A 12,654-nucleotide genomic window follows, 5' to 3' on the forward strand; every position below is an offset into this window, starting at 1 on the left:
TAGCTTTAATATGATTGATTTTATTTTTTTTAATATACATATATATATATGTATTTAAATATATTTCTTATTTAACAGTTGGTATCAGCCAGACAGGAGCCGCCCGCCTCGCACAGGGAGGGAGCCATATGGCACGAGGGTCCCCAGCGCGGGGCCCACCACATCCACTCGCTCACGCACATGCAGGGAGAAACCCCCACCCACATCATGGGCACCCACCGGGAGAGGAGCATCATGGCAAAGGGGTCTTGGGGACAGGCGTGCACCGTCCCCTAGGTGTAGGGCTCCCACCTCAGAGCTGCGCCTCATCCCTGCCCACAAAACAGGGCAGGCTGCCAGGGCTCTCGGTGGCTTTCAGAGCCTGGGGCTGCCCCAGCTACTTCTGATGCCGTCCTTCTCCTCCTCCTTCCAGCAGGACGGGGTTTCCTGGCGGGAGAAGCCCTCGACTGGCACAAACTTGGTGTAAGACAGAGACAGGAATGGGGAATGTTCCTGAACTTGATCTCACCCATGCACACGTGAGCTCCTGAGCAGAGAAAGCGATGGCTGGTGCCTTGAAGGTCATCTCTGCCTCTGCCCTGCTCCTTCCCCGACCCTGAGCAAGGGATGTGCTGCCCATCAGGAGCAGCCTTGGACAGAGCGTGCCCTTCCTTTCAAATATGCAAGGCATCTCAGCCCCCACCATGGTGCCTCGTGCCTTCATGGCCAGGCTCTGCTCTTCACCCACCACCAAGCTCTCTAGAGATCCTGCTGACTTTGAACAGACTTACAGGAAAAATAAACCCCACAAAACCCCCACACGACCTGAATCCACAGTGAAAACAGAGAAGGAGGAACCACAAAACACACAGTTCCTCCATGAAGATTGCGGTGGAAGGCCAAAACCAGTGGCCTGTGAAAAGGGTACCCTGCATCCAGTCTTCCCCAACAAGTCCTCTTCTCTCATGCAGAAATTTTCACTGGGTAGGAAGAGGAATTTGTGCATTTGTTGGGGATTGCCGGATGCTGTGCAGACCGCTGTGCTCATGCAAATGTGATGCATTACAGACCTGATGTGTTGTAAAGAGGTGCAGGCGGGGGGAGGAGAGAGCACCCCACCAGCGCCGGTCACGCAGCACCCCTGCTCCTGTGGCCAGGCAGCAGTGCCAAGGTCCACTCAGGACCCTGCCCGTGGCAACGTGGGAGCCCTGCCCTGGGTCTAAAAGCACCAACGTATCTCACCTGAGGAACTTGACCCCTTGGTTAAGTGGCAGTAGCCAGCTGAGAAACTTCTCTCTGCAGTCCAGCTGCTAGGTAGCAGATGAAGAGCAACGGTGAGAAAAAGCAGAACAGGAAAAAAAGAGGGAAAACAAGACCAAGATATGGAGCAGTGCCATACCAGCAGGGATGTGCTGAGAAAGGTTCCCAGGGAACAGTGTGGGGAGTTTTTGGAGGAACCTCCAGCACCCTCCAGGTCCATAAACACTAGACACTGTGTCTGGGGGAACTATAAGCAGGACATCTCCCTGGAGAGGATCCCTGAGCTCCTCTAGAGCACAGAGTTGTGATCAGCATCACTGGTGCGGTCACGCACCCCAGCGTAACAGCCAAGAATAAAGGGGCATTGTGAGGGAGGAGGTCAAGGGCCAAAGGAGAGATGTAGTTTCACAACCCACAAAGACCCAGGAGAAGAGAGGAGCGGGAGGACACACGACAGCTGCACTGGAGAACTTGTGTCCCTAAAGGTGACCATGTAAACCAAACGCGTGGGACAAGATGGGGTAGAAAAGCAAGCCTGGAGGGCACGGTTGAGTGTGTACCTCCGTGCGCACTAGAAACCAGGTCTGGCCTGTCGGCCCTCTCTGAAAATGTCTCTGGCAGCATGACGAAAAGCTGGGCCCTGGGAAGGAAGGAGAATTGGTCTGTTAGGAATGCCCTGGGTAAGCTTTTACACTGACACATCTGTGATGCCTCATGGACACACGGGTGGGAAGACTGTTGGGAAGCTTCTGCCCCCAGTGGCTCCACAGGGTGCTCTGCACACACCAGGCACCCCAGGTCCTCCGGCCACACCAGGCAAGGTCTGACTGGACAACTTCTGCAGAATATAGAAAATAAAACCATGATACCCTTTTTTTTTTTTTTTTTTGGGTAAGCTAAAAAGAGAATTAGTTTCTTCATGCACCTGAGCAAAGCTCAGAGCAGGAGCAGACTCATTTTAAAACTGTCATTCCCAGGTCACCTGCAGGGACTGGCACGGTGTGGCACCGAGGTGAAGGACGTGGTGATCCTCTCCATTAAGATGCACAATGCTGTAACGAGCGGAGGGGTTGCAGCTACCCCTTCTTACCACGGGCTTGGACCAAGCAGCTTTCCTGGCCTCTTGCTTTGGAGCAGCTCTGGTGAGAGTGCCTGGGGCCTCTGCAGCCCCATCCTCACTAGCCATGGCGCAAGGGGGAGAGAAAAGTGAGACGCACGTTCCCTCGTGCAAAAGCATTAAGAGAAACAGTGAAAAAGAAGAGAAGAAGGGACGGAGCACAGGATGGACACACACGCGCTCTCGTGACTGGCCCTTTCAAATGCTTTCCGACCACGAAAGCATCTAAATCGCCACCCACCTTGGCCCAAACTGTCCAGAGAGAAGTTTTGCTGGAGGTGAGGAGGAGGGTCAGGTCCCACAAACCCCAGCTGAAGACGGGGAGTGCCGAAGGGCTGGTCAGCAAAGGCCCCCTCCTGCACACCCACCCGCACTCACGCGTTACGTCCCGGCCAGCTCTGGAAAGTGGCTTTTTTTTTTCAGTCTACCCTGAGCAGATTCCTCAAATGAAGGTGCTTTTCCTGGTGGGGGGAGAGGGTGGGGCTGGGGCAGGGCTGTGGTGACCTGGCAGTCAGCACTCATTTGCCCTCTCTGGAAAGAAGATTTCACGGCATCGCTGGACCGTGTCCTGAGGGGACTGGACGCTGTGTCCCACTGTGCGGGGATCGTCATAGATTTCATAATCATTCCCTCCCTGCAGGGAAACAGAAAATAGGGAAAGCATTAGCTGAGTCTCACTAGAGCATCCTCATCCATGAATCCGCATCTTGCTCTGTTCTGTGAGGAGCCGGGGTGGCAGCCGGCGGCAAGGCAGGCAGGAACGTGCTGGGAAAGGGCTGCCAAGACTTTGGTGGCCCAGGGAGGGAGAAGAGGCTGGGCTGGGAGCCCTACTCCCTCCCTCTTGCCTCCCCTCTTCAATGCCAACTGAGGAGCACAGAAAGGATGCGGAAGGTCTTAGACCAGCAAAGCTTGTCCAGGAGCATGGGGTTAACCCTTGCCCTGCCCGTGGAGGGACTAATAGAAAATGGGGTGGGCACATTTTGGGGGGCAAGAGGTTGCTATCATCTGGAAAGAGCAGAGCAGATGGCCAAGATGGTCTACAGCTGCTCGAAAGCATCATCTTATGACTCTAAAGGGAAGGCAAAGCTGTTCCTGCTGTTGAAAAGCCCTCTCCTAAGTGCCGGGGATTCATGTTTTGGGTCCTGTGGCTGCAGGTGTGGCTGCAGGGGGAGGAGGGCGATGCTGAGGTGGACCTGCTCTCCAGCACAGTGAATCCAGGGTGGTTTCCCCATGACCCAGCAGGCCTGCCACCATCACAAACACGCACCGCGAGAGAGCATCTCTCCCTCTCGCACAGCTAGAGGTCTGTGTCCTGTGTCAGACATTGGCGTGGCCCAGGCTGTGGGACCCATGATGGAGCAGCTCCATGCAGGCTTGCCAGGCCAAAGGAGAGAAAGCGGACATGCACCTTCTGGGGTAAGCAGGGCATACTCACAGGGGTCGTCTCGTTCCCAAAGAAGTGGATGGTGTCAAATCGCTCATCGTCGAGCACATTGAGGCAGTAGCGCTTGTCCCAGCCCTCCGGGAAGACGTCAAAGCTGATCATGCCACCTGCCAGCCGAAGGGAGGACATCAGCAATGCTGGTGGGAGCTGGCAAGGTGTTCCCCCATCCCAGGACAGGCAGGAGGGGAAAGGGCTGGATGGATGCGGAAAGCCCCCCTCAAGCAGCAGCCAGGCACCAGCTCTGCCTTGGTGTGCCTCCCCTGCATGTGGCTCGGACAGTGGCAGATGCTGTTCCTATAACAACAGGCTGGAGTGACATCAGCATGGCTGGGGTGACCAGCACAGGCTCCCCTGCCTGCAGGCAGGCACGCAAGCAGGAACCAGCAGGCTGCGGCGGAGGCTGGGGCGGGGGGGGATGCTGGGGTGGGAGGTCCCAAGAGAGAACTCTTTTGGGGGAGATTTGGGGTTACGCCTTGGGGTTACGCCTTGTAGACAGCATCAGCATGTTCTGTGTCTCTAGAGGGGACAATGTCCTTTGAGACTGGCACCAAGCTCTCTCCTAGACTCCTGCGCGGACATCGCTGTCCCTTCTGAAAACACTGCTCCGACGCGCCTTAACTCTGCAGGGAGTGGGGGCTGCCGGCTCCCTGCACAGGCAAAGCTAACCCCGTGACAGCCCGGGGACCCCAGCTGGACGCACAGCAGGCCCCGAGCGGGCTCTGCGCGCTGAGTAAGGACCAAAGACCTTGCCATGGAGGTACCACAAACCTGTGGACATGATTGGGGCATGATCCCGGCCTGCCACCTTTTACCACAACAGTCGAACACGGGTTGCCAACATCTGGAGGGGCACAAAGGCAGGTGACTTAGGGCACACGTGCGTTTGGGTCTCACTTGGAGCCGGAGGAACAGGGATTTAGGCTGGGACGTGCCTCTCCCCGCCAGGTCTCTGCTTTAGTTGGTTTCAAGTGGGCCTCCCTGCTTCTCTAGGCAGCCTAGTGCGCCACCAGCAATCCTGGAGTTTCATGCTCTCCTTCTTCATAAAACATAACCCCACCTCTCTTAGGAAGGGGGTAAGCAGACAGGTACCCACAGGGGATGGTCCTCGCTGCAGGAGAGGCACCCATCACCACAGGCTGTTCAAACCTGTATGTCCTGATGCCATGTTCATCTTCTCCCTGGCTGGTTGAGTTGTCCCCATTGGCTTGGGGCTCCCAAACCAACCCTCCTCAGAGCCTGAAGAGCTGGGGACAGAACCTCTGTGTCCAGCTTGGGGCAGAGGATTCACTATCAGACAGGATGCCCTGGGCAGGGCACTGCGATATGGACCCTACAAGCTCAGGAACGGGGACGCCCGCAGCCTCGCAGCAGGAACCAGCAACAGAGTAGGAGCTCAACTTGGCTGCCCTCCTTAAAATCCCTCCTGGTTTTGTACCCAAAGCCATTTACCTGTGAAAAACACTGCACTGCACTGCGTTCTGACCTTTTTAAACAGAGCTGGGCAGCAAGAAGGGGCTCCTGACGCCAGCTGGAGAGGGCAGGAAATTGAAAGGAGAAGACGTGGTGTGGAGAAGTGGAGAACAGCCAGCACTGTTCCTCGCCTCGGCAGAGTATGGGTCTGGGGGGCTGCAAGATCTCCTACCATCGCTGGGGCTTGTGTCCTCCACAGCCAGGGACAAGGCACATGGAGACAGCTTGGCAGAGGAGCCCTGTTTCCGCGTGTCCCTGTTTTTGGATGCCTGACCTGAGACACCCTGTGTTTTCTTTGTGGAGGAGCAAGGGGCCCCGCAGCTCCCCCTTGTCTTCATGGTTTTACACAATGGGCCCGGGCTCTTCATGGCGGCTTCCCAAAGTCAGAGGAGAAAGGCCCGTTGTTCTGCTCTTGTACCCCATGCCTGCAGGGACACGGCAGGGGGGGACCTTGTCTTCCTCTGCTGTGACAAACAGTGCATGCCAGTGCTGTGGGCAGCAGAGGATGCCCCTGGCAGAAGGGGAGGCTCTCAGGAGGAAAGCCCTTGGAGGACCAGAGGGACAGACACCTCAGTACTGGCCCGTGCTGGGTGCAAGAGGGGGGTGCTACCTGCCACCTCCCAACCTTGTCACCCCCTTGCCTTTTGGCTAGGCTGCCACATGGCAACTTCTTCTTACACACACCCATCCACTCTGCTTCAGCCTCACCACTTACACACCCTCATTTTCTCTTCCCCTGCTGGACTCTCCCCGGGATTGCTAAAGCCTCTCCTTCGGTTCCTCGTCTTCACTAAGTTGGCTGTTAAGAGCCACCCTGGGAAATGGCCCTGCAAAAGCCCATGGCATGGAGCTACAAACTCCTTGCCTCTCATCAGCTCTTCCTCCAGGAAGAAAGATGTTTCCCTCGTAGCCAGTCCTCCCAAGGAAACCTCAGAGCTGAGACACGCATGAGGCTCCTGTCTCATTCCTAGAGAGGAGTGCATGGAGCTCTGCTGGCCACCCTGCTGGTGATGCTTGGGCCAGAACGGACCTCCTGGGCAGGGGTGAGATCCACAAAGCTAGGGATAACATCACGGGACAGAAGCCTGCTTGTCTGGCTGATTCCCAGGGAGGCAGATCTGCAGCACGGTTTATTCTTCTTGTGGTGTTTTTTAGCCTGCCCATGGCAGGGGGGCTGGCACAAGATGATCTTTAAGGTCCCTTCCAACCCAAACCATTCTATGATTCTCTGCTGTTGCCCTGCCACAGATGTCAACATGATGCCCCTGTGGCAGCTCTCCAGGACTAGAAGCTCCTTGTGCTCTTCCTGGTCTACAAGCCACTGGAGAGAACAGCCAGGATTCCCACTCCCCTTCCCAGCATTTTATGGGAAACATGATAAAGAGGCCAACGCAAAGCCAGGGAAGCCCCCTCCGCTCACCTCGAGAGAAACGCAGGCCTTTGCCAGCAAACTCCCTCTGCAAGGCTGCCACAAACTTCTCCCGGATCCGCTCTTTCTACAGGGGAGGAGGAGGAAAGGGAAGGAAGGAGGATTTGAATAATTAGATGTTGACAGTCTACCAGAATCCACTGTAAGATGGCTGCTGGACAACTCTGGCTTACCGCATTCCCCCTTCCCACCTGCCCCGAGCCCCAGTGTAACGCCATTTAGCCAGCTTTCACCAGTCCTGCCCAGTGGCTGCATAAAAAGCCACTGGGCTCAGGGCAGCTCCAGGAGGCTCCTGGGAAGAGCAGATCCCAGCCTTTCCTTCCAATGAAATGCAACTGCTTCAGTTTTTCAGAAACCCAGTTCATAACTCAAAGTCTCCAGCTTTGCTTAAAAATTCTTGCAAAGTCCGACCGATCCCCCAACCCCAAGAAAGCTCCCCCAGGCAGAAACTGCTGTCAGCATGGGCCAAGCAGTCCAGAGATCTGCCCAGCAGATCAGCCATGGCCTTACCAGTCTGGAAAGCCCATTAGTTCCAGCTCTGTTGGGGCTGGGAGAGTGGGAGACTGAAGACAGCTGCTGGGCCATCTTTGGTTACTGTAAATGAGGAAACACCCTGTTTTAGTAAGTGCCTTATTCCCTGGGGCTCTCCCACGGCACAAGGAATCCTGCTGGCCACCCCATTGGATCGGCGGTCCCCAATGAAGTCAAATTCTTCCTTTCGTCTATGTCTCTCCTTGGGCTTTCTCACCCCCAGTCCTGTCTCCACCTTGCTGCATGTGCTGACCTGGTGCAGAGCTTGGAGCTCGGCTCCTTTCTCCTCGGGATGGGGGGAAGCAGGTAAGACCCGAGATCTGCGGTGGAGTAAAAACAAGCAAAGGGGAGGGCGAGCCCCAGCCTGCCCCTTGTACCTTGTCCAGCTCGGAGAACTCTATTCGCTCCTCTGGCGTGCAGCTCCGTCCGATGGGGGAGATGTTTAGCATCCCGTTGCGAAACTCGATGAAGGTTCCTCTGTGGGTGGGCAAGGGCAGAAGGTTACTGGGGCTGGGTGAGAAAAACAGACCTTTCTGGGGAAATGGCTGCTCAGTGAGGCATGCAGTGTCTGCAGGGACTCGCAGGAGAAGAGAAACCATGCCCACTCATGGGTGCTCACACTTCAGATGTACAAGAGCCTCTAAGATTAGCCAAGAGACCTGCTGCAGCAGGCAGAGACCAGGGTCCAACAACTCTCCTTAAGGTCTCCAAGGGGCTCATAGTTTCATAAAAAGAGACTGTAAGAGAAGAGGAATAAACAATTCTTGTGTGCCCTGGGGACAGGCTGAAAGCAGCCCACTTAGGTGAGATCATAGAAAACATTTTCTAACGTTGTCACAACTGCAATGACAGCTATTGCCTGGCCTGGACCAACCGCCTGACAAGACTGTGGTATCTCCGCCCCTGGAGGCTTTTAAGAAATGTTGGGTGGGTTGGGTGAAGCTGGCAGTACCTTGAGGCAGTGGGACAGAACAGGTGAGTGTAACTTGTTGCTGATGTCCAGCAGCAGCCTGATGAGCAATCAGGATCTCCTCCTGGGACACAGATCAGGAAGGCCTCTGCATCTCCCGTTTGTCCCCTGCACCGTTGACTGCAACTCTTATCTAAGCTTGCATGGACATGACCCAGTTCCTGCTTGCCACCCTCGTCTTGCACTGGGATGACTACTCTGCCGCCTCCTCGGTGGGCTGGTTCAAAGCACTAAGCTGGCAGAAAACTGCTCCCTCCTGTTCTCTTTGCTACAAACCCAGCCAGTTCTGTTTGCTTATCGCCTTGGCACAGCTCACCAAGGGGTCAGATAGGTACCAGCACTAGTCCACAGGAGGGGCAAAACCAACAGGGGACGGCAGCACTGCCAATTTTAAAACAGACTGAAATTCTTGTGGAAACCTAGCTGGAGCAGGGAGATCCCTTGCCTGTCCAGCTGAGGAGCTCTGAGCTAATTAACCCTCTAACATCCAGCTGAGGAGCCCTAAGCTCATGAACCCTCTGATGCCCCTCCCAGCCCTGCCCGCCCTTTCTCTGTAACAAAGTGCTTACTGCTCTCAGTCTGGAGGAAAACTCTCTACCTCCTGCCTTGTAACACCTGGGCAGCCATGCCTGCAGCCTGGGAGCAGCATCTCTGCAGCACCAAGGGTTTGGTGGCTCACGCCCCCGTCCAAGACTGGGGAGATGTGGGTTAAAGTCCTTGCTTTGCGAGAAATCCCGTAAGCCTAAATCCACAGAGGCACTTGGAAGCTGAAACTTTGCTGGGCTGTTGGGCAACCAGGCAGCAATGAGGCAACCAAAAAAGCCTTGAGGGTTCTGGGTCCTGGCCCACGCGTTCGGGGGCAAGTTCAGCCAGCAGTCCAGTCGCAAGGAGCCACCCTGACCCCTCTCACCGGTCTTCATATTGCCACATGGTGACTCACATCAGGCAACTAATGTGGATTACAGTTTAGCAACTTTTACCAGTCTAATTTTTACCAGACAGCTTGCCTGCTCGAGTTCCCCGTACAAACACAAGGGGAGAGGCAAGTACAAACCAGCCGGGGCGAGGGGAGGGCAGGGCCGCTGCTTTCAACAGCTAACGCCGGCTTCAAGCGTTTGTGAAACCGTGGGTGAGGGGTGGTTTGACTGCAGGCTGCCTCTCAAAGAGGTTCTCCTGCTCTACCCTTCCACCTTCATGCCCTCTGTTCCCTCTCTCTCCTTTCTGTGATAACAGGGTAAGCAGATCCACTGGAAAACTACCCTTTTCTTTCCTGGCAGCGGCCTAGTCTTCCTTCAGAGGAGGTGTAGCGACCCAACTCACCCTGTGGCTGCTGGACCTCGTGGGGGGAAGCAGACAGGAACACACGGTCGGGGGCAGAGCAGGGCCAGCCCTATTACCAGTGTCACCAAGTGACACTGGGTTAGAAACAGTGAGAGACTGTGTGCTCAAGCACTGGACCTCCCTTCTTAAGAGACATTGTTTGTCTGTTTGGAAACTCATACCACCAATGATGCCTGATGCCCTGACCAGTAACAAGCTGGTACTGTCGTCCTAAATGAGACGCAAGCAATGGCTGTACCCTACTTCCCAGGGAAGAAAATCCGAGGCGCAAAAGAACAGGCATTATGCTAAAAAACAGTGCAGACTCTCCAGAACAAAGACCTTCCTCCATTATTTGCCCACAGTGATCCTACACAGGGCCTCTAAATGCTAAGATAAAACCTGGAGCAAGACAAGCTCAGAAGCTCAGCTGTTCTTAGGAGAGCTCTGGAGCCCAGACCTCCCTACGAATGAGTGATATGACTGCCATTTGCATGGGCTTGGGCCATTACCTTTTCTTGGGCAGCTTCAGCAGCGCCATGTAGTTGAGACAGAAGTTGATTAGATCCTGCAGCAGCTCTTCCCCCAAGTGGTCCTGAATGGCCTGTGGGAGGAGAAGGGGGAGTGAGGAAGATGCCTGAGGTCCCATGAAGCCCACCCGAGAACATGACCTGGAGGATTGGGACACTCAGATGCGGCGTTTGGGGAGAAGAGAAGAGGCTGCCTGTCTGCCCAGGGCCAGGCGCTGTTCCCCACGGCACGCAGGGCACGGGGAAGGTGAGCCATGGCTGTGAGGGGAGCTGGACCTACCTGCTTGGAGACAAGCTGCCCATTCTTGTACTGCACCGTGCCGTTCTCAGCAAAGACATAGTCAAACTTCTCGATGACTGTGGGGGGAGGAAACAGAAGAGGTACAAATGAGTACTGCCTGGGAAAAAGGGGCCAGAAGGACTGGGCTCGGGACAGAGTGAGCCATCCTCCCGGTTCCTTACTACAGCGCTTTCCACATCTCCTTTGCTCCACAAGGGGCCACCGATCCTCCCCGATCCTCCTTGCTCTCCGCAAAGTCGGAGAGATTATCTTTGGCTCACAGGTGGGGGAGCTGACGCACGCAGGGGGAAACGACCTGACCGAGGTCACGGGCTCAATCAGTGGCAGGAAAAAGATAAGGGCTCCAAAATGTCAGGCTTTCAACCACGTGTACGTTACTCTGCTCCTTGCCCTCCCCGCTGACAGGGTGCTGGGGTGATGCAGCCACTGGTTATCTAACTTCAGCCCCTCCGGCAGCCGGGAGACACGGCACTGCCAACTCAGCAGACAGCCTCAGCTGGGAATTTCTCGGCCTCGCTCCGCTAAGGATTGGAGCCGGGAGCCCTGCCACGCTTGGCATCCGTGCCAAAGGAGGAAAAGATGGTGAAGGCAGCGGGGGCTGCCCCCTCGCCCTCCCACTCCCTCTTCCACCCCACGTCCCTGTTCGAACATGGTGAGAAACCCCCCCGGAGACCCCACCATGGAGGCAAAACTTGTGAGGGGCTTTTTGGGGTGTGTGTGTGGGGGGGGGGGCTGTCAGAGCCCCGATGAAGCTTGTACAAAACCCGCAGCATGGGCTGGAGCATCCCTGCCTGCTCTCCGCAGAGGGGGAAGAAGGCGAGCGGTGGGAGAGGCGAGGGCAGCCCTGGGGCTGGGTTTGGGATGCAGGTGACCCCCAGGGTGGCGGTGGTGATGGGGGGGGACGGGGGAGCCAGACACACCACCCACCTCGTCGCCCCCACCTCACCTTCGTCCCCGTCCCCCAGCTGCTCGGCTATCTTGGCGTAGTCGGAGCCCCCCACCACGCCGATCTGCACCCTCTCCCGCAGCTCCCGCAGGAAGGCGTCGACCTCCGGCTCGATTTTCTGCAGGGGAAGAAGGGAGCGGGTGAGGGGGGGGGGGGGGGAAAGCTCCGCCATGCTGTCTTCTCCCCCCCCCCCGCCACACACACACACACACGAACCAAACCCAAAATGCTTTCCCCACTCCCCCCGTGCTTCCCTACCTGCCGGGCCGGCGTCAGGGTCCCGTCCACATCGAAGAGGCACAGCACCCGACCCCGTGTCGCCGCCGCCGCCGCCATCGCGGCCTACTGCCAAGGGGAGGCGGGACCGCGCCGGAGGAGGCGATGGCGGCCGCGCCGCCCTCCCCCGGGCAGACGCCGCACGGACGTGCGGCGTCTGCCCGGGGGAGGGCGACGCGGCCCGGGTCTTTGGTTGTGAGCTCCCACCACCGGAGAACCGTCCTCTTTTTCCTCAGCTGAATTTTCACAGCCTTCAGGCATTCTCCGGAGGGCCCGCTTGGTCTCTGCCACGCAGCGGAACCGCGAGCCCGGGATTCCCAAAATCTGAGAGCCGCCGTGAACGCCTTGGGGGTTCCTTGGGAAGTCTGCTAAAAAAAAAAAATAATAAGGGGCCGGCCCTCACGTTTTTGCGCTCCTGCAGCCCCGTGGCGTTTAGGCTACCGGGAGAAGCTTTCCAAAACTTGGGAACCGCCCGCCGTCCTTCCTCCAGTTTATTTGTCACGCTGCTTCAGAAACTCCCAAGTCGGAACGCCTCTCCCCGGCAACCCCGCTGCCATTTGGTATCAGCCGGCGAGGATTTGTGCCGTCTTGGCTTGCCCGAGAGTACGAGTCTGGCTTTTGGTGAAGTGCACGGCTGTACGCTTGTTCCTTCGTCTGGGTTAGCTCCGGGAACGCGGCCGCTGCGGCTCTTTCCGTTATTTAAGACTTTGCCCTTAAACCACTCGCGACGCGTTCCCTTGATTGCTGCTGGGGTAGGCAGGAGCTGTCGTCACAAATAAAATCTCGGTTACTAGCAGCAAGGGCAAATATTTTGTTTGAGGTTCAGAAGGTGAGTGGCTGTGAGCACGGTCTAGGGCTGCCGTCAAGATTTTCCTTTTATACACATTCCCAGGTATTTTATGTGGGGCTGGGACTGGTGCTTGGTGGCAAACCAGCGCCACATCTGAATAACGCAGCCCAGAATAACCACAATCATGAATCTTTGTTAGAGCCCCCTTCTGTTACAAGCCGCCTTCTGTATTACACTGATACAGGCTGTTATACAAACAGCGAACTGTGTGGTTTATCACTTGGATGCCAT

At 56.4% G+C, this 12,654-nt stretch overlaps 1 protein-coding gene across 1 annotated transcript; it reads right to left on the reverse strand.

The window, feature by feature from the left end:
* Positions 1-1,917: 1,917 nt before the first annotated feature.
* Positions 1,918-11,707, reverse strand: PMM1 (phosphomannomutase 1). The gene is made up of 8 exons (XM_063322540.1): positions 11,556-11,707; positions 11,298-11,415; positions 10,331-10,407; positions 10,033-10,124; positions 7,608-7,707; positions 6,691-6,766; positions 3,792-3,907; positions 1,918-2,990 (listed from the first exon to the last, which is right to left on the reverse strand). The coding sequence occupies exons 1-8, from the start codon at positions 11,631-11,633 to the stop codon at positions 2,868-2,870; spliced, it is 780 nt and encodes a 259-aa protein (XP_063178610.1). The 5' UTR covers positions 11,634-11,707; the 3' UTR covers positions 1,918-2,867.
* Between the last annotated feature and the right edge of the window lie 947 nt (positions 11,708-12,654).

This window comes from Chroicocephalus ridibundus, chromosome 1 (genome assembly GCF_963924245.1).
Source record: "Chroicocephalus ridibundus chromosome 1, bChrRid1.1, whole genome shotgun sequence".
Taxonomy (NCBI): domain Eukaryota; kingdom Metazoa; phylum Chordata; class Aves; order Charadriiformes; family Laridae; genus Chroicocephalus; species Chroicocephalus ridibundus.

Excerpts from the sequence above, each read along its gene's own strand:
- PMM1 (XM_063322540.1), bottom strand. The coding sequence starts at position 11,633 with ATGGCGGCGGCGGCGGCGACACGGGGTCGGGTGCTGTGCCTCTTCGAT. Across the intron at positions 10,125-10,330 it reads GGCAGCTTGTCTCCAAGCAG|GCCATTCAGGACCACTTGGG; the intron begins GTAGGTCCAGCT and ends CTCCTCCCACAG. Across the intron at positions 7,708-10,032 it reads CTGAAGCTGCCCAAGAAAAG|AGGAACCTTCATCGAGTTTC; the intron begins GTAATGGCCCAA and ends GCCCACCCACAG.